This window comes from Pezoporus flaviventris, unplaced genomic scaffold, assembly GCF_033815535.1.
Source record: "Pezoporus flaviventris isolate CSIRO_AGI_PZ_B2104156 unplaced genomic scaffold, CSIRO_AGI_Pfla_v1 ptg000037l, whole genome shotgun sequence".
NCBI lineage: Eukaryota > Metazoa > Chordata > Aves > Psittaciformes > Psittacidae > Pezoporus > Pezoporus flaviventris.
In genome coordinates this window covers 22058784-22080717 of record NW_026892585.1, presented here as the reverse complement: position 1 = coordinate 22080717, position 21934 = coordinate 22058784, and the positions used below count along the sequence as shown (strand labels likewise).

Here is a 21934-nt window from a genome sequence, read left to right as displayed (position 1 = left end):
TGGGGTAAAACAGAAAGGAAATGATAATATTGGTTCACTAAAGGTAATTTTGCCAAGTGCTTTTGGGTTTCGTTTTTGGCAAACTCTTTCTTTTTTACTGAATTTTGGCAGGAGGTGTTTTTTTGTTTAATTGCTTCCTTTTAAACTTTCTTGAAAAGGCCACAGAGCTGTGTATATTGGAGTTCACGTCCCATTTGGAAAGCAGGGCCGTCGACGGCACAGACATCGTGGGCACAGGCATCACAAAAGAAAAAAAGAAAAAGAAACTGATAGAGAGGATGGCAGAGAATCTCCATCATATGGTAAAAAATCTGTTGTGTCAGTTCTTCATGTCTTCTGAAAATGATGCTGTAGTAGCTACTCTGTGCTTAAATGGTGTCTGTTTTTGCTGTTTCTTATTCTCACTAAAGTTAATGTCCTTGTGTGTACAATCAGGCAAGGATTTTATGGTTGTGTTTTATCTAATTCATAAGTTGTTGGACTTGTTCCAGCTGTCTGCATAAATGTTCATCAGCCTGTACTGATTAGGTTAGACTAGAGCTTCATAATACTCATCTGTAGCATAAAAATGTGTTTAAATTAGACATCTTTATTCAGATTATGTAGTCTTGTATTATTCTTCCTCTGTCACTCAAGATTTTTGAAAGTATGAATATAGCTGCAAAGCAGCATTTGCCATAGTAATTTGATTAGTGAGCTATTAAAATATTTATTTCAGTCTTCTTATTGTTCTGTCTGCTAAGTTTTAGTTTTCGACACCACCCCCCAGCCCACCCCTAATCCTCAAGATATGACAATTTTATCATATTCTCTGAAATCAAATTATTTGGCAGTACTCTTAGTAGTTTTTCTTCAGGACCTCAAATCGTCTTTGAATCCTACAGTGGAGAATGGGAGAGTTATAGTACAATGTTCCATCAAATGTGGAGCTTCAAATGCAGACACCATGCTGTTCACTGTCACTTTTCTATGACTAGAGCCATGTTCTTCATAGAATAGTTAGGGTTGGAAAGGACTGTAAGATCATCTAGTTCCAATTCCCCTGCCATGGGTAGGGGCACCTCACACTAAACCATGCCACCGTTCAGATACTGGAAGGCTGCTATGAGGTCTCCACACAGCCTTCTCTTCTCCAGGCTGAACAGCCCCAACTTTCTCAGCCCGTCTTTGTATGGGAGGTGCTCCAGTCCCCTGATCATCCTCATGGCCCTCCTCTGGACTTGTTCCAACAGTTCCATGTCCTTTTTATGTTAAGGACACCAGAACTGCACACAATACTCCAGGTGAGGTCTCACGAGGGGGGAGTAGAGGGGCAGGATCACCTCCTTTGACCTGCTGGTCACGCTCCTTTTGATGCAGCCCAGGATACGGTTGGCTTTCTGGACTGTGAGCGCACACTACCGGCTCATGTTAATTTTCTCATCGACCAACATCCCCAAGTCCTTCTCCGCAGGTCATGGGATCAGTTTGCCTGAAACTAAGGAGTTTTCAAATCTGAATGCTTTGACAAGTCTGCTTTCACCATTCGTCTACAGTTCTTATTTTTTTGTCCATCTTCAAAACTTCCCCTCCCAAATACAAATTGTTATCATTTGATCTTATGTTTGTAGAAACAATCAGCTGTAGAACTTAATTGATAATGAATGTTGTTTGTATTGAAGAACTCATTTCAGAACTGAATCTCCTCCCTTTAGTTAGCGTCTACAGCACAGTGGTTTCATTTATTCTGTTCTCAAAGTGAAAACAAGATTTCTAGCACTTCAGTATATTAAAGTTTTCACTTTTAACGAATTTTGCTGTTGATGTTTATTTTCATATTGTTAATCTATAGGAGGTGTAAAAGTACTTATGTTACATAAACACAATTTTCCAGATGTTTTCAGAAACAATGAAAAATTTTAAAAGGGCCTCCTTTTAAAGAGTTATCCACATTTCTTTTGTTCCTATTCCATCTTGAAGACAATATCACACTACATATTTCTAACTGAGAGCAGGAGATTTAACTGTTAAATGGTGTTTCTTGCATAATAGAAGTATGACTTCATTTAATTGTTCAGTTTCTCCTTTTCTTCAAGACACGCCATCCCAACGAGTGCAGTTTATCTTGGGTACTGAAGATGATGATGAACACATTCCCCATGATCTCTTCACTGAAATGGATGAACTTTGCTTCAGGGATGGAGAAGAATATGAATGGAAAGAAACTGCTAGGTATGCTAGATGTAGATTGTTTCAAAGTATATCTATCTTTTCCTGGTTTTTATTTAAAGAGCTGCAAACTAGGTCTAGGTTTGAACTCTAAGAGCTGTCTCGATTTATGCTTAGCAAAACAAAACTATCATTCTTGTTCTCCAACTCTGGAAGGAGTATGGTTTCAGTATGGTTTCCCAAGAGATCCTCAGTCTTATGGGTGCTGTGTTGACTTTCCTGAAACTGATCATGCCAGGCACTGTGAAAGGTACAATTGTGTTCAGGTATAAATACAGGTATTCAGCCATGGAGCACAGTATCTGCAATCTCAGAAAGCTATTTGCTCTATTATTGCTGATATATTAGAACTGGGTATTTCCGTACGTTCTTGGGTAGTATTTGATTAATTTTTTGTATGAACATTACAGCCACAATTATTTTTTGCTTCTATTGGTCAAGTAGCTTCCTTCTACATACATGCTTTAGTAAGTTTTTCTGCATTCAGTACTTCTCATTACTGTATTGCATGGTGACTTTTGCAGAAGTTCAATTTATATAGTACCTGTGAGTCAGGATCAGTATCAATTTACAGTTACACATATTAGTATTACCTAGCTCTTTGGTGCCTGACATAGCACCCTCGGAGGCTTAAGCATGGTATTGTGTTGTTTCAGACAGCTTTCCTAAAATACCAAAGAAATTGAGGTATGGAAATTAAGTAATAAAGGCACAAGCCCACACTGTTCACAGGAACTTGTGAATAAAAGGTATTGTTCAAACCAAAAGAAACAAAATGGGCAAAATCTGAAACAGTGCGGTTAAAAAGCCTGATAAGATATTGTGGCTGTCAGTCATTTGGGACGTCTTAAAATATGAAAGCTGGTAGGAGCTGATGGGATTTTCTGTTCCTTGTCATATGGAGCCACAGGGAAGAGTGGGATTGATTGCCAAATTGTGGGTCTTCCAGGAGAAATACAAATATGTGTATGTGTTTCAGGTGGCTGAAATTTGAAGAGGATGTTGAAGATGGTGGTGATAGATGGAGCAAACCTTATGTAGCAACTCTGTCTCTGCACAGTCTCTTTGAACTGCGAAGCTGTATTCTGAATGGGACGGTCATGTTGGACATGAGAGCAAGCACATTAGATGAGATAGCAGGTTGAAGCAACACTTTTTACAACTTTATTCCTAAATTTTAATCTATAACTTGATATGTTTTTACAGTGTCTTTATATGTTCTTGAAAATCCTGTATTGAAGAAACAGGTATGTGCATGCTTACTGCAGTTTTCTTCATCTGGTCCTACAAATTTTACTCACAAGGAACTACAATGCATGAGTAGGACCTCCTTTGTTACATAGTTTGGGATGAGGCCCAGAATTTCTCTGTATGTTCTACTTCCTGAATGTGTTTTTTCATCTGTGTTTCTACAGATGAAATGTAAATATCTGCTAGAGTATTTTAGGACTTATTTGAGCGCTTTAGTACTGAAATTATTGATCATAATTTGGGTGATGTTAACTTGATGCCTTTAGTGCAGTTGACTGTTGCACATCTGGGTTTTGTTTGGTTTTCCACCTTTTTAAGGTGAGCAGAAATAAATTTTGTATGTGTTGTTTGATCTACTATGTTGGGTGTCCTCACTAGTCAATACATGGTCATTTTGGATATTATAAAATCAGATTTGAAGACTTTTTAATATAAATAAAAATACATAAATATAAAATTGGCACAGACACAAATACAATCTGCTTAGCCTGTGGGTGTTTAAACTAGTTTCTCATAATTTTCATGGTATCTTTTGCTGCAGGTACCACACAGTGGAATGCCTTCTTGGGAATCACACTAGGCTTAGGGCTGACCAACATGTATGTGAAGGACAGGGTGTTTTGGCATTAAAAACTCTGGCAGTGCTTGAAATGTTTTCTTGTTTTATCTTGAAGTCTTTGAAATTCACTCAGGATATTTATATTCCCTTCCTATTTTCCTGACTTTAGTGAGCAAGAGTGTTCAATACATGCTTTTAAAAAGTAATGTTTTGGTTTAATTAATTTCTTAAATTAATAAAAATGACAACAAAAAAGGCAGCTATAAAATCATCCAAACATGCAAGCTTTCTTTTCTACTGTGAGCATATTGCTTTCCCTTCTGAAACCTGATGTTTGACAGCTGAGTAGTTAGTTTTGATGATGTTAGTAGCTTTTGTTTCACACTACTTCTGAAGCATGTGAATCCCATGATATTTGGTAGAGAGCTTCAAGAACATAATGCATCTGAAGATGATGGAGGAGTTAAGCAGTTCATCTCATTCTTTAATAGCTTTCACTTTTATATAGTTGTATACTTTCAAAATAGGGAACACCAGGTTAGGACTGTCTTAAGTATGTTCTTCATTGTGTTTCTGTCTCTGTGTGTTCATTTTCTAGTGAAGGGTTGTTTAATACACAGATGTGTTTTTTGGAAAAGGAGTCACTGTTGAAAGTTGAAATAAATGACAGTGGACTATAAAATAAGTAACTTATTTCTTAAAATGATGCTACTAGCAAATTTTGTCTTGGATCTGCATGTTGTGCTTTCCTTAACCTCACATTTGCTTGTTTAGTGAAATCTTTGAAAATTTCCTGTGGATTCTTGAAGATGACTTTGCTAAAGAAAATACTTTTTAAATAGATTGCTTTTTTTTTTTTAAATTTTAATTATTATTTGATGTAACTGCACTGCTTGAATGTAGTGGACAAGTGATTTGATAATTTTTGCTGTTATTATACAGATATGGTTTTGGACAACATGATTGCCTCTGGCCAGCTGGATGAATCCATAAGGGAAAACGTGAGACAGGCTCTTCTGAAGAGGCACCATCATCAGAACGAGAAAAAGTTCAGCAATCGGATTCCCCTGGTTCGGTCTTTTGCAGATATAGGCAAGAAACATTCTGACCCTCACTTGCTTGAAAGAAATGGTGAGAGAAGTTGTAGCATCCAGTTTGTTCTAACGTGTTAAATAATGTTCGCAATGGGAGATGAAGGAAAACTCAAGCTGGTAATAGCAGATAAGTGTTTCCTTCTTGATAAGCAAGGAACTAATGATAACAGTGTGTGCTATATGTAGCTGTGCTTGATGTTTCCATATATTTTTGACTTTACTCAAACACTCTACTCCTGCCTGTATACATAGCATGCATTAGCGTTTTGAAGTATAGGAATAGACCTGCATTGGTCCTAACGTTTTTTAGGATATGCTCAAATAAAATGTGTAATGTTCGAGGTATTTCAGCATCCTGGCATAGCTTTATGTTTATCAGATGGATTCTACTTGCTTATTCAGTTTTTATACTAGGGATTTGTTGTTGTGTCATGAGTTCAGTGATGCTGACAGTTACTGTGTTTTAATTCAGTGTTAATATGACTAGAAAAAGTTCACTGTGCTAATGGTGGAGAAACTACTTTTATCTGGAACACTGTTTTTTACCTTGTATTCTAGAGAGGGTTTAATGGGGAAGGAAGGAATCTAAAACCTAGGAAGCTATTAGCAACTTTTTTGTAGGCTGTACCATGTCTTTTATGCAACCAGTTCCTGAAAATATGCTGGAATATTAAAATATTTACTCTAGATATCCAGTTGCAAAGTCCAAGTAGCAATATATACTGCAGAAAAGCATACTTTATTCTTGTATTTCTTATGGCTGCTATTTCCATTTCTGTCCTTTGTTTTCTTTTTGCTGTGCATTGACATGCATACTATTTCAATGGAATTTTTTAGTCTAGTGAAAACTTAGTACAAATTTCATGAATCATTCCTTGAAGTGAGATTCCTGTCTTGAAAGATGCCTAACTGCTTACATGTTCCATTTAGTTAAGTGCTTGTTGGGAGGGACTTGTCATTTTGGTACCTAGTTGGAGTATGCTGCAGCAGAAGTCCCAGCTTGTTGATACTTTGTTAGCTAGTGCATGTATGATGCATGCATAAATATTTCCAGGATAGTTTTAGAATTATTTTTTCTAGAATGAAAATACAACTAATTTATATAAGAACATAGTTCCTTCTATAACTTCCAACTTCCCTGTTTTCTTCAGCAAACATGAAAATTTCACATAGAAACTTGTTTTTACCTATCCTTGAACACCTGTATCCCCAACTGTAATGCTCAGAATTTTGTATTCAAGGGCTGTTGCTTGTCAGTTCCTTTTCATGTGTCACTTCCATTTTCCAGTGTATTTTATTCCTAATAATGTTCCCACAAGAGAATATGGGATAGATGCTCAAATAAGAAGCCAGTATAACATGATTAATTCTTTGCCAGCATGTACCAGTTTACTTTTTCTTTGTAATCCTATGGTTAAACTGGTAAACCAAACCAGTTTGGTTTGCATATGTGCATAATACCTTTTAGGGCCCTTATTACACCTGTGTGTTAGGATAGCTCATTTTCATGATTCATCACAGATACCCTGGCAGAAGTCTAGTTATTAATGTAGTGATTAATGTGGATAAAATCAACCAGTTTGCTCTGTTGGTTCTCTTGTCTTTACTGTGCTGCAGTTTTAATAGTTGATCTTTGAGGTTTTTGTTTATAATTTAAATCAAGTTTGTATCTGTAGGATCTGCTCTTCCATTGTCGGAGGGGGAGGAAATGTATGTGGCTTTTACCTAGGCATACTTTCCATGCCTCTTCCTTGTAAATTATTATAGGATTGTTCAACGTATTGATCTCTGTAGTGCCTAGTATAAATGTGAGACTACATGTGTCTAGTTTGCTGTTCCCTTGCTTGATGGTGTGGTATGTGAAAACAGCATGTTTTTGATTTCAGGGATTGTAGGAGAAGTAATCAGTACTCTTCTTGAGGAGCCTGCCATCCCAGGAAAAGTATTTGTGGTTTTGTGAGAGGAATGGTATCGCTAAACCTTCTAATGGAAATACTGATATGAGGATAAACATTCTTTTCCTGTTTAATGAAGAACTGAAATCCATTGCAAACTTAAATCTGAGGGCAACATGACAAGACTATGTTCTCTTTATATGAAATTAGTGGGACAGTGAAAGTGGATAGGGCAAGAAAAGTAACAGTGAATTTTGGATCATGATATTATACAGTTTGGGAACTTTGGTAAGTCACAGCAAGAAGAAATGCAGAAGGGATAATGCATTTCCTCATGCCCTCTTCAAAAATATTTATTGGGACTACAGCTGACTAGAAAACTTCTTATTAAACCCAGACTTTTCTTGGAAGACAGTTGCATTTAACATGGTTAGATATGTTTGATCGTGTTCATTTTGAAATACCTCAATTTTAAAAATAAGTGTTTGTATATAATGGGTACAGTTAACTGAAGTCTTGTAGTGTTTTGGCTGCTAATGATTTTTTTTTTTAATGTAGTTTTTGGATGGCATTAAAGGTAGCTGCTGTGCAATGTGGAATAAGAAATCCCTCCAGGAAAATTTAAGAGTCAGTTTTAAGAGATACAGTTTTCTTTTTTTTTTTAATTATATTAACAAATAATACTGACTTTAAGATAATATCTTCTCCCACATATCTTTGCCGTTCTAATTAGTACTTATCAGTAATTCCTGACTTTCTGGTTGTGTGAAATCAGATTTGCTTTTTTCTCTTGTCTTACTTGCATGAGTATGGCACTTTTTGCCCATAAACCCTGCAATTTACTGTGTAAATTGTTAATGCATATTTGTGTCTGTGTTGTTTTCTAGTGTAGCCCTGTTCTAAGCCTCATGGTGTTTCATTTGTTTTATCTTGGGGGAAGGCCTTTCAGCCTCCCGCCACTCTTTGCGAACAGGTCTCTCTGCCTCAAATATTTCCCTGAGAGGAGAAAACCGTTTGTCAGTTCTTCTCAATTACCTTCTTCCTTCTTCGAGAGCTGGAACCCCGTCAGCCTCAAGGTGTACAACCCCTATAACTACCCCTCAAAACACACCACCCTCCAGTCCTACCTGCAGCCACCTGCCAACCACAAGTGCCCAGCCAAGTCCACTGCAGGGCAAGGAATTGCTGGTGTCACCTGCCAGTGATGATATTCCTTCAGTAGTAATCCACCCACCTGAGGAGGACTTAGAAGTGCAGGAATGCCATGAAAAGAAGACAAAGGAAAATACTGACAAAACACCAGGCAACTATTACAATTTAAGCTGTCCGTGTGTGATGCTGTCTGCATCTGGATCACTTGCATTGTGATGTTTTTGGCACATAACTTTGGCACAAAGGAATATGTGATAACTGTTACTTTTGCTGCATGTTTTATTTATTCTCAGTTGTTTCTATTTCCTTGTTTGGCATTTTTAACTTTTTAGCTTTTAACAAAAGCCAGCAGAAAAAAGAACATGTTTAATTAACCTTCATTTGTCTAATTTAAAAAGGAATAATGTTTTTAAAATGTAACATATAAGCAAAATGTCAAAAATGGTGGCCTTTTCCTTTCACTCACCTACAGTCATGTCAGGTTTTGCTTTGCTGGGTTTTTTTGTCAGTGGTTGAGTTAGTATTTTAAACCAGTGTTTGATATCCTGAGATAGCTACAGCCGAAGATGTAGTGAAGTATTAGAGATGAATATGAAAAGAATTAGGGAAGGTAAAATTATCAGTGATGTTCCTAGCTTATTTGTATCATGAAGTCTTTAAGCAGTTGTTTTGCTTTTGTTCTGTTAAAAACAAGGGCCATTAAAAACAGTGGCAGTTTATGATGAAATTGGCCAGTTCAGTTCATCTAAAACCGTTTTCAGATAGCTTTACATTAGTATAGCTCTGCTTCAGTATCTGGCACTTGATCATTATTTTGTTGTGTTAGATATGCAAAATAGGGTAAGGTAGGTAAGAGTTTATAATTGTAGGTTTGTAGATCAGAGCTCAGCAATTTATTAATTTTTTGCCTTGCAAAGCTATTGTTCTTTGCATGTTAAAAGGCACGTGGATGTATAGCTAAGTTGAAAGAAAGGATGGATAGTTCTGACAGCTTCTTTAGTAGTTTTTAGTAAATATTTAGTAACGTCTGCATTCTGCATGCATACTGCTATGCTTGCTTTACTTCTGCAAAATTATCAGCTATTTGGAGACTTCAGGATTCTTCTAGATAGATAATGGTTTTAAGATCATTTCTTTTGGCCTTTAAGCTCCTCCTGGGGGTGGAGAGGCTTAAGGTGTGGGGTGTTTTTTTTGAGTTTCCTTCCTCACTTGTTTAAGAGCACACTTACATCTAGCAGTGAAAATACGCTGACAGAGAAAAGGTTGTGGTTATCTCTCTTCACATTTTGCAACTGAATCACTGAGAAGGAAAGAGCAAGCTGAGTTGCAGGCTGTCATATTGAGTTGGAGTAGGGGTCTATCTTTACTTAAATTCAGAAAAGCAAACAGAAGGCTCTTTTCTCCCATTTCTTTATGGGAAAATACAAGAATTAAGATTGTTCTCTCTCATGGGTGATCTTGCAAAGGTAATAAAAAACCAGAACTGAAAGAGCTGTAATTACTCACCCAGTTCTTACTTTTCTACTCATCTGACAGGAATTACAGCATGCCAGACCCAAGGTTTTTAGAACCCAAGAGAAGGCAAACAAATGAAGATCAAATACTTTATGCCCTAACATACCACTAATAGAGCTTTTTGATACCACTAATATACCACCAATAGAGCTTATTGATACCACTAATAGAGCTTTCCACCAGAATCTCCAAGTCATGTTCAAATTGCTTTTGTGCCTTTATGCTTCTCATAAAGGAAGAATCTGAAGGGATGATTTCCCAGTTAATCCATAAATGAAAGTCTTCTCAGAGAAGGATGAACACCAATAATGAAGGAATATGTTTTTGTTTTCTGAGGGATTTTCCCCCCTTTTTTAATTCAAGAAGTCATCTGAACACAGAGACACATTTTCTGTAGACTTGCCTTGAAGACATTCTCAGGCTATGACTTTGTGGCTGCAATTGGACTAATCTCCTGATTATTACTTCCTGGCCCTGCTGGCTGCATTATTTCTGATACAGACCAGGATGCTGTTGGCCTTCTTGGCTGCCTGGACACAAGCTGGCTCATGTTCAGCCAGCCTTCAGTCAGCACACCCAGGTCCTTTTCTGCCAGGCAGTTTTCCAGCCACTCTTCCCCAAGCCATTGGTCCATTCCGCTATAAGTTACGGTTTGTATTCCCTCTCTAGTAATTCAGAATATTGCAATCTGAATACTTTATCCACATACTATTCCACAAATATAATTAAGTTTGCCTCCTGTGAGCATTAGGAATCTTGTTAATTTTCTAATAGGTGGCTTTCTTCTGTGTAGCATTCATCTATCTTTGACCTTGTGCTATTGAGACTTTATTTTTGGTCTTTATAAATAGATGGAAGGTTACTGAACTTAATGTGAATTACTGTAAAAGGAGGGAAGAGGGGAATACTTTCAGTCTACCGCTTTTCATCAACCAAGTCATCAGTTCGTAACAGGTCCACCAGGCAAAGGGTTCTGTTAATGATATTGTTCTTATTTTGTCATCGGCTGAAGAGCAGCTTTTGTTTTCCCATCTTTGAAACTGTTGATAATGAATTCCATAGGTAGAGCTAGGAAGAGAGAGAGCTGTGTCACAGCTAAAGGTGAACACTCTTAATTCACCAGTATCGTTAAGCTTTCTTAATGTCTGAACAGTGGCAAAGCGTCCTGTTTTAAGAAGTCTTTTGGTTCATTGATGAATGTACATTAAAACTGAGTAAGATAATATTTAGAACAGCTTTGCTTTTACAATAATATACTGAAAATAGTAATTTAGAAAGATGTACATATTTGCCTTCTAAGAGCAATTTTAATATTTTCCCATTAAGGCTCATTGGAATTTAGTTTTAATAATTGATTTTTATTTCTGTAAATACAAATATAGTGTGAGTTTGTATTTGCAAGTTTTGTGTTTCATAAACTTTCACTATACAAACACAATTATGTTGGAATAATCCTGCTTAGGTGTTGAACTGCTCTTATTTCCCCGATGTATTTATTTTTACCTGAAGTAGAGATGTGAGGCAAATGTCTGTATTATTCTTGCTTTCTTTTTCCAGTAGATAATGTCCATTAGATTTTTGTGATCACAGTAGTAAACTAAGTGTAGTTGGCTAAAGAAATGAATATGACCTTTAGTGAAGGTGTAGTTTTCAGTACTTTAACTTGAGTGATCTTAGGGTGTTTTAATCCAAACTTAAAGACTTGATCAGCTGTTATCTTTCTAAGGAGACAGGTGGTATATCTGCCCAGCTAACAATGTCAAGAAGAGAACTGTGTATTTTTAACTATCCCATTGGTGGCTTTGGAAAAACGAGATGAATTTCTTCTCTGTCTTTGGTCTAGAAAAATTACTAGGTAGACTTCCTTTTAGCAGTAGCCTTTGAGGTTTTTATCTACTGAACTGGAAAGGAGAAGGAAAGAAGTTGTTCTGTTAGTGAGAGATTTCAGTAAATGTATTTCACAATTAGAGGTGATAATATCAGACTGATATACATAATAAAACAGTATCATATGGAAATGCTTGATCAGGTCTGTAAAACTTAGTAGTCTTCTCATGTGAGCAGAGCAGTCTGTCCAACTGCAAGACCAGCAGAAGGAAAGCTATTTACATGTGGTTTAAAATCAGACAGGTGTTCCTGTATTGGTGCCAAAACTTGTGAATCTTGACTGTGACTGGTTGGAGAAATTTTGAAGGCAAACTTTTTAGAAGAATTGGTATCGCAGAAATAGATTAGTTTACGCTAATGCGTAGAATCCTTATTTTCTGTTCTCCTCTTTGGTTGTTTCTCCACATTTTGTTCTAGTCTCTGCTTGCTCTTGCTCTCAGAGCATTTGTGTAAAGGGCAAAATGATGCATTATTGTTCATCTTTCATCAGTTACCTTTATTGTTATGAGGGGGGGGAAAACGTGAAAGAAGTTTGTGTGTATCCACTTTCATATTATGCTCTTCTGCAACAACTGCTTAATATTTCTGTTCTATTTCTGGTCCTACAAATACATCTTAACATCAACTCTTATGCACTTAAAAGACTGAACAGCTGATTTTGTAGGTGGTTGATTGCTGTTAGTCATTCTTGTGAATAACGCATACATCTTGGAGCAGAAGGGTAGAATTGTGACTGCTTTGTTTTCCCTAGCTTACCTAATGTTGTATTTCTAGGGTTAGCTAATTACTTGTGCGTGTTAGGATTCACAAACAAAATTACAGCTTACTAACTTCATTTGGTTTTTGCTTCAGGAAAAGCTACCCACACCACTTACATCCCTATGAACTGTAAGAATGAAAATTAATGGTAAAAGCTTGGGCCTGCATGTTTCTTTGATATGATGGCTCTTTGAATGAGGGTGTTTTTTTTGTTTGTTTGTTTTTTTTGTTGTTTTTTTAACTAAATTTGGGGATCAAATAAAGTTAATTTGGTTATCATTTGAAATGCTAAAAAAGTCAAATTACTAAATTATAAACACGGATGCAATTAGTTATGCAGTAGTACTTAAGATAGAGCAATAGCCAACAGGTAGCCAAGTGAGGACTTCAGTTTTATCTTGGGTGGTGCTTGGCCTAAATACAAACTTTCTGCATGTAATACAATGTTGAGACTTTTACTTTTTGTCCAATGTGGTTTTGAAAGCATGTTAAAGCATGATTTTATCACCGTATGTGAAAGGTCTAGTGTAGACAAGCAAGGCCAAATGCACTTCTAGTGCATGTTAAACTGAACAAGTAAAAGCTCTATAGTGCAAAAGATGGGATTTGGGCTTGGTTATGCATGCCTAGACCAGCTTTTAAATGGTAGTTGGGAAGGGATAGCCGTGGGACAATATGGTATTCAGGTGTACAAACACCTGGGTTACTTGCCTTTTGCACCCTTAATGAGCCGGGAATTCACTGTTGCTAATAGCATGGCAAGCTATATAAAACAGTTTTGTCTTGAAGCAGGTGTCAAAAGGAAGCTGTATGTTTAATAGTTTCATTGCACGTGCCTCTTCAGCTTATGTGTTAAGAGACACCATTTCATATAATAACATCTGGTCAGGTCAATACTTGGAGCTTTGGTCTGTAGATGGGAATTGTGGTTTGTAAGCAGTCTCTCCTTCATGTAGTACACAATTTATTTGTGCAAGTTAGTTAACTACTAGGCTATTGTTCCTTGTAATTGTAGTCTGGCTTGCCAAGGCTTTTACATTTGAAATAATTGCTATAGAGAAGACTAGGGAGCAGAGGTGTTGCTTTTTGTGTTTGAGGACTTATAAATATAGCAAAGATGCTGTCTGCTACTTACTAGAGCAGTTATGATTAAAATGTCAAAACTTGTTATTTTTTTCTGCACTTTAAGTAGCTCTAATTTACTGGTGACTGTTCTGCAAATGGCCATCATTTGGGCAATACTTATGTTTTTTAATGTTGTCATTATTTTGACAACACAGTGACTTGTTAATGTTGCATTTATGATACTAATGTAGGGCACCCTTACTGAATAATTTGCACATTTGCTTTAAGCAAGCTGCCACATTGAGTGTTGGTAGTGTCGCATACTTGGTTCAGTTCGTACACCATTTTGAACTTAACCCTTTTGTTTTGGTTTAGGGCTGTTAGCATCTCCACAATCAGCACCTGGAAATTTAGACACTGGAAAAACCGGAGAGGTTAAAGGTACCGGGGCAGGAGGAAGCAGAGAAAATAGCACAGTTGATTTTAGTAAGGTAAGTAACCTTAATGTTTAGCAGAAAATAACTATGTAACAAAAAATGTGGTTGTAACTTCCCTCTTATTTACAACTAAGAAACATATAGGTACACGTGTAGGAATGTACACAAGACGTATGTACTTAGCTGTAATTTGTATGTACAAGTGCCACAATACGGTGTAGGCTAAATGCGTCAAATGTATTTGAAAGCCCTCCCAGTGGGACTGAACTTTGTTTCCTTTGATCTTTTCATTATTATGGTAACTTCAAGAGTGCAGTTGCTGTACTTTCTCATGAAGAGGGAGGTATTTTCAGATTTGCTATAAAGACTCATAAAACCAGTATTATAGATAGTGTTGTAACGTTTTCCCTAGCACAGACTTTCTGGATTTTTTGTAAAGAGGGCTTTGAAAGGAAATTTGTTTTGTATGTTTTATGAGTTTGCTGTAGAAAAGTTATTATTGTGCATCTTAATCATTAGGAGCCTACAATACAACTTTCTGAAGGAAATCTTGTGTCATACTGTAAATCCTTTGTATTTCTTTCCTAAATTTAAATTTTCTGGACAAGTTCCATCTGTGAAACTAAGAAAATTGGTCAATTATGCTTAAGGAAAGCTAATTTACACTGTAGTTCAGATCTAATCATGGCAGGGGCCATATATTCCTGTCACAGTTTTTGTTTTTTCTTGGCGTGTCCTTCTGTACACCTGCCTTGTCTCCTGTTGCGCAGGAGTCAGCCTCCTGGCACTGTAGTTGTGGCACACTTGGTGTGGGACTCAAGAGGCCACCTGTGAGTTCTCTAGATAGGCATGTAACTGGTGCTTGTGTGTATGTGAACAGAGTTCATGTGCTGTACCATTTTCTGATGCTCTTCTGTAATTACAGAAACAAATGTCAGTATTTTCAGCCATCGTATTTTTGACAGATGAAGACAAACATACAGATTATATTTCAAAATTATGACCTATTTGAAATATACAGCTGTGAAACAACTACTTGCATTCTAGAAACTATGTGTAATTACATGAACTCTCCTTAGTTAATTTTGTGCATAGATTTTATTATATCCCATCACAGAATGTTTGTTCTGATAAGTAATATTAGAAAGGTGATTTTGCAGTTTGGAGTCTTCTAGAATATGGTAGGTAGTAGTAATTCTAACTTCTAGAAAATAGTTTATTAGTCGGCTGCCTGACGTTTTCTGCATATGTTTGTCTTTTCTGTACTGTGGGATATATAATTTGCCTTTGTAGCATAGATGTCTAGTAAATATTGATAAACTTACGTAAGGGAATAAACACTTGTTTCATCTTTGCATGAATAGGTTGATATGAACTTCATGAGGAAAATACCTGCAGGAGCAGAAGCGTCAAATGTATTAGTGGGAGAAGTAGACTTTCTAGAAAGACCTATTATTGCTTTTGTGAGGCTCTCCCCAGCTGTGCTTCTCTCAGGTCTCACAGAAGTTCCAGTTCCTACACGGTAAATAACTGCTTAGAAGGTCTGGCTTTACTTACACAAGATAATAATAATATTTAAGATCTCAAAAAGTTATACCTTTTTATACCTACTGTATTAAGCTCAAGAAATGTAAACTTTTGTTTAACATGATGTCAGTCATTTGGTGCCAAATTTAAAGGAATAAGATTCACTATAAAGTCTCTGGATGCTTCAAATGCATATAATGATTCTGTCTTAAACAAGTGCAGAAGCTGAAACTGGTAGTTGACCTGGAGTAAAAGCAGTGAATTCTCCAAGCTTGTGTTGCCATTTTAAATATCGCATGAAGATTGTGGAAAGAGTCCACAAAGTCTGAAAGTCTGTCTAATTTGAAACTATGCTCATTGTATAGAAATACTCTGTATATGAATAACCTCAGTGGTGGAAAAACTTAGTTTTTTCAATTACATGCCCAAATCTATGTGGCTAACACTGGGGTAACCAGTCTTCAGCTAATACATTGAATTGTTTTTCAGTCTGCAATATTCTATCCTTCCTGATGCACCCACCCTCATCCCCCCGATATCATGGGTCTCACAGTATACTGTGTGTAAATTACCACAGTTCATCAAACATGAAAATGCAGGTCCCATGATAAAGATGGCAGGCTGTTTTGTCACTCATCATAGAGGGCACTTCATTTTCTGTGCACATTGATGTATTTGTCTATTCTGTGGTGTTTGGCATAAATTTGTCCATTTATGTGTTTTGGTGGTTGTCTTTTTAATATTTTAAAATTATCAAAGTGCTTGCTTGGTAATTTTCAATTTATACACTCTTACTGAAAAGCAAAAATAATCTTAGCAATGTTCTATAAATAGGAGAATATTTGGGGACTGGTTGCTCATAAAGTTTCTTGGGAAGTTCCAGAATTTCTGCATACGGATTATTGTATTAATGTAGCTAAAATTATCCTGTCCTGAATTTTTCAGAATGGTTTAGACTTGCAGATTTGGAATAGCATATTTGATTCTAAAGATGCGGTTTCAGTAGGACAGTTACCTTGCAAAGGAAAGATAACTGAGCTTTTTGTACTATATGGGGAAAGAAGGCACTACTTTTTAAAAGTATGTTGTTTGTACTTAAAAATTTTATTTTCATGGAGTATAGGAAGAAGGTAATGAAGACAATTATGGAGGTTTGGTGCTTTGTATCTGTTTAAATATATAAGATACTAATCCTGTTTGGTGGTGTAATATCTGTTACTCTGATTGGAAATGGAGACTGTTAACATAAGGTGTGACCCACACCCAGATTGAATTCCCTCCCTAAAATGTCACTTTTACCTCCTTAGGTATTCAGAATACAGACTGTCTTCCACTGATACAGGACCAGGATATGTCCATATGAGTATGCCCAGTGTGTTCCTTGAAATATATCAATGTATCTGTTGTGTGACGAGCCCAGTCACAGCAAGTAGGAGGGGTTTAACTCCCATGAAAGTGATAATTGATCATCAGAGAGGCTAGAGCAGGTCATAAAGCTCCTGGGCCCTCACTAAAAAAGTCTTTGCCAGTGGGAATGTCAGAAGTGCTTATAACTTGGAGGAAATATCCATTAAGCTCTAGTCTGTGGATTTCTACTACATATCAGGCATTATAAGAACTTGAAAAATCAGGCTTAATCAGGAAGCTTTTGTAGTAATTTTGGTTCAGGATTCGAGTTCCTTCCATTTGAGGCCAACCTTTTCTTAGTCTTGCAGCAGTCAAGATCTGAAATGGTGAAGAGGATTTTTACTTCACTACTAAATTTTCTTTAAGCATTAGTTTGAAAAACCCCTCTGAGCATATTCAGTTGAGTCAGCTGTATTCTTGATTGCTCTCTCCACAGGTTTTTGTTTTTGTTGCTGGGACCAGCAGGAAAAGCTCCACAGTACCATGAAATCGGAAGATCAATAGCAACACTTATGACAGATGATGTGAGTGATATTTTAAACACTTGTGATTAAAGAAGTCCATAATAATGTGCTTACCAACTGTTTTTAATTAAAATATTCTGGAGTGCAGGGTTAAAATCACCCCACTCCCACAAACTGGTTGAGTAAGTTTACAGTTTTCCATTTATTTCTTGTGTTAGTGAAGTAGGTAATGGTAAATTAATTCTTTCTCTTATCTTTCTTGAAGGAATCCTAAATGTATTTCTGAAAAAAAATTGTAGCTTTGGTGTATAGATTTCCTGTGTGTCTTAAATTAGGAAATTGAACTATTAAATGGAACTGAGCCTGATATGAATCTCTCATGTTTCAAAAAGGACACAGCAAACTGCCCAAGTGTTCTGGACAGTAAGTTTAAGAATGTGATTGAGTCATCAGAGATCTCTTTTGAATCAAAGTGATGTCAAATAATTAGGATTTTACTAGGCATCTGAAGTCATATGCTTAGCCCTGCTGAATGGTTTTGAAGAGCCCCGGGGCAGTTTGGACTTTCAAATACTAATGTTATCTTATTGAGCAAAATTAGAATGTTTTAATTCTGACTTCCCATTGAGCACCACCTACTGAGTTGCTGATAATTATTAGGGCTATCAAGCAGAAATTCTAAGGTTTCTTTACTCTAGAACAGTTTAAAGTTGGAAATGTAAACCAGAAATGGGTCATTTTACAGTTGGCTTCTAGTCTGTTAATGCAAAAGTATGCAACTAAAGTAAAAACCTAACTTTTGAGGACCTTTAAAAATATTCCATGCCTTTTAAAAAATAGTGAAGTGTTCCTTGTAATCGCATCCTCTTTCAAAAAAATCAATCCACCACCACTGTTTTGTAATTTCTTCTTGTAGGTTTTCCATGATGTTGCCTATAAAGCGAAAGACCGAAATGATTTGTTGTCAGGAATTGATGAATTTTTAGACCAAGTGACAGTCCTGCCTCCAGGAGAATGGGATCCATCTATACGAATTGAGCCACCAAAAAGCGTTCCTTCCCAGGTAATACTATAAAAACATGCACGTAAATTGTGTACTGAATGTATACTTCAGTAGAGCATCAGGAGAGTCCCCACATTTGGGATTGTCAATTTAAGTAAAAAAAAAATCCAAAAGTGCATTGTCAATTTAAGTAACAAACAAAACAATCAAACAAAAAAAGTTTTTTTCCTTCTGTACTTTTAAGTAAGTTGTATTTACTATATTTCCTTTCATAATGCTGAAATGAGTTTCTGTGAGATCTAGAAGAACTGGTCAGAAGTTGTACCTTTAGTGCATGCTATAAATTTGATTATTAATCAAAAAATGATCAGCAAGAATATTGTAATTCTTCTAAAAACTTTTATTTGCATACAGCATTTATTGAAATGTAATGTGTATTGGCTAGCATATAATGTTCACAGAATATTTATGAATTAGATTAAAAACTGGATCATATTGCTCAGTTGTGGCACAAGCTTAGAATTAGAGCCAGGGCAAAGCTGGACCTTCGAGGGACTCAGATTTCTTCCCTTTCTTCTTCACAACTGAGAGGAATTGCTGCTGCCAGGATCAAAAGTGCTCTTGATTCAAAAGGTTGACATTGGTGTTGAATCCAGTGGTGATTTAGGGGTGTGGGTGGAATGGAACGGGTGACAGGAGCACAGTCTGTTCATGAATAGCCTGGAGCTACCACTTAACTTGTTTCCAAAGTAAGCAGGCCTCAGGGCTTTTTGCAAGGCAAGCTGGACTGAGAAATTTATGAGGAGCTTGTGAGCAGCTTGCTCAATAGGGGAATGACTTCTCATTTATACTGGAATGACTTCTTACTCGCACTTCAGCTAAACACTGTGTGTCAAAAAGTGAGGTCAGTTTCTGTTGGAAGCTAGAGGCCTCTGCTCTGGAAATGATTGAGGTGGGGGGAAAAGAAACATAAAATTTCTAGGCAATCATGGTTGAGCCTCTACTGTGTTTTGAAAAGGTAGCCTTTTTTTCATCATGTTTCAGGGACATATTTCTTGTAGAAAGAGGGAAGATATGGTTGTGCAAGGTACTACTAGTAAGAGCTTTTGGGGAGTTTTTGTACAGTTCTAGTCATCTGTACTCAAGATGACTTTGGCAAATGGAGGATTGCTGATGAGCTGGGAACATGATAAAGGTTCGGGAGGTGTGAAGTCTCTGCATGCCGTCTTTGAATTATACTTCTTAGTGTAAAGGCACTCTGAAAGTATGATATTTTTCTTTTCCTTTTCCCCCACCTTTACCGCCCACAGGAGAAAAGGAAGGCACCTAAATTTCCAAATGGATCTACTCCTACAGGAGAGACTCTCAAAGAAGAAGGCCATCATGCTGGACCTGAACTTGAGAGAACTGGAAGGTGTGTTCACTTTCTTAAATACTAGCTACTATAAAGAAATAAAAGTAATAAACCTTCACAGTTTTTAATGGTGACATTTGAACATAAGAATAATGGTGTGTCAGAGCGCATCCTTTTTCCTTTTCAAGTGTTGAATTCTTGCCTATAAATGCCAATCCACTTAAAGCATTTTCAAGCCTGTGGCAATGTTTCTCAACACATTTGCGAAGGATTTCGTATAAGATGCTGCCTAATCTAACTAACTGACTTTAGGAGTTTGATTTTATAATTGTCAGGAATAAGCAATTATCATAATTGTAGCAGGAATATACAGTTTTCAGTATTGGGCTAGGTACTAAAAATTTCAATTTAAATCTGCTTTATTAAACATGTATGAAATGGAACATTCAGGGATATAAAGGGGAAAGAAAATACTTTGGTATTGGTTATGTTTTGGATTTGGTCAGGTTTCTTTTAGATCTAAACTAAAATTGAAGGAATTTCTTTCAGTTGACTTGCATTGTTATTCCCAGTTAGTTCTGAAATACTTGCAAAAAAGTCCAACATTGGAAATATCTGGTTAAGATTAAACCTTAATATCTCATGTATGAGAGAGTATGGATAAAATCAACTGAGAAATTCTGAAAAATATGTACAATGATGTCATCCCCAAAATAATGAACTTCCAAATGAAATGCATCTTTCTCATACCTTTGCAAGAAGGACTTTACAACATTTGTGTTGATTTTTACTATTTTGGCCTTGTTATACTTACTTTCTGCTGTTTTGCAGACAGTATGTGGAGCTGAGAGATTAATTTCTGCCCACAGTTATTGTTAGATGAGACTCTTGTTTTTCTTAGGAATGGAATATTAAATTATTTTTTTCTAATTCAAAATAAAATTTTTTTTTTTGTAGGTGCAAATTATACCTAATATTTTGGAGTCTTGTAAATTTTTTGGAAACTGACAAAAGCTTTTTTATTTCTTGCGAGTAATTTACTCATTTGAACTGACATGTTTGATTTTTATATTTCCGTTTTAGCATATCTCTATACTCCAGGTGAAAACACTATTAACAATAGTAGACCTAAATTTATTTATGGATCTAACCATATGCATGTAGAGAATTTGAATCAGCTTACTGGAGCAGTAATATTGAAATATGTCAATGCAGTGGTCTTGGTTGAGGCTTAGCCCATTTGTTCTGTTCCTTCTTTTGAATGTTGCAAGACAGATTTGACTTAAAGCATTATTTAGGTAAAAGCACTTGCAAAGATATTTTTTCAGTATCTAGCCCATATACAAAAATACCTAGCCAGCATTTAAAAATGTGGATAACCTGCTTGATTATGTTTGGAATACTACTGAAATGGAATAGATACGATTCTCATTTACTTTTTAAACTGTTATGAATTAATCTGGATTATGAAATAGCTAATTTGTGCTGGAAGTAGGCACTGGCAGTCATGTGTAGCCCATAGTTTTGAACTAGCTAGAATCCTCTAGTGTACAGTTTGACGAGTTTCATCTCACCTATTTAGGCTTTTTGGTGGTTTGATACTTGACATCCAAAGGAAAGCACCTTTTTTCTTGAGTGACTTCAAGGATGCATTAAGCCTGCAGTGCCTGGCCTCGATTCTTTTCCTATACTGTGCCTGTATGTCTCCTGTAATCACTTTTGGAGGGCTCCTGGGAGAAGCTACACAAGGCAGAATAGTGAGTACAAAGAATGGTAGTGGCCAGGCTTTTAGACCTTCAGAGGCAAGTCACTGTGTGCATTTGTCTCATTTATTTATACTTGTATTTGAAGAATTTACCCACAGCACTTGATTAGCCTGCCCCAAAGCAGATCTTCCCCAAAAGGTAATTGCTGTGGAAAATGTGGGGAACCCATGTGAACAGGAGAAGATGCACAGTGGAGGTAAAAAAATGTTTATCCTGCCTTATTGGATGAATGGCTTTCATTAATTGAGAAAAAGGCTTGCATTGCCTTCTTTTTGGCTACGTAAAATAATGAATAGCAGTAAAGGTGCACCATCCCACTAGGCCTACTTTAGGCAAAGTCAGAAGCTCAAGGTGGATAGTCAAGAACATGTACTGGCCTTGAGTAGTAGGCCTATGAGGATGATAATGCCTGCAGCGTATGGGTAGCAGTCAATTGTGTATTTAAGTAATGGATAGGATATGCATATGCTTTCACTAGTGGTATGTTGTTAACTATAAAGTGGCTAAGGTTTATGAGCAGAAAATACTCTTCATTTTAAAAGACTTGAATATAAACCATACATGTACAAAGTTTTGGTAGTGTTAATGTTG

The 21934-nt window shown here is 36.5% G+C and overlaps 1 protein-coding gene across 8 annotated transcripts in view; it reads left to right on the top strand.

Annotated features, from left to right (window-relative positions):
• The window catches only part of SLC4A7 (solute carrier family 4 member 7), an 84915-nt gene that overhangs the window by 46164 nt on the left and 16817 nt on the right, over positions 1-21934 (top strand). For 5 of the 8 annotated variants that reach the window (XM_061464988.1, XM_061464991.1, XM_061464989.1 and 2 more), the window contains exons 3-13: positions 159-302; positions 2076-2211; positions 3188-3348; positions 4961-5149; positions 7948-8310; positions 13761-13876; positions 15187-15344; positions 17193-17280; positions 18137-18283; positions 19534-19637; positions 21160-21334. In XM_061464988.1, coding sequence (XP_061320972.1) covers positions 159-302; positions 2076-2211; positions 3188-3348; positions 4961-5149; positions 7948-8310; positions 13761-13876; positions 15187-15344; positions 17193-17280; positions 18137-18283; positions 19534-19637; positions 21160-21334 — 1781 coding nt within the window. The remainder of the gene's footprint in view (positions 1-158; positions 303-2075; positions 2212-3187; positions 3349-4960; positions 5150-7947; positions 8311-13760; positions 13877-15186; positions 15345-17192; positions 17281-18136; positions 18284-19533; positions 19638-21159; positions 21335-21934) is intronic. The other 3 variants (XM_061464994.1, XM_061464992.1, XM_061464993.1) reach the window with 2 other exon arrangements.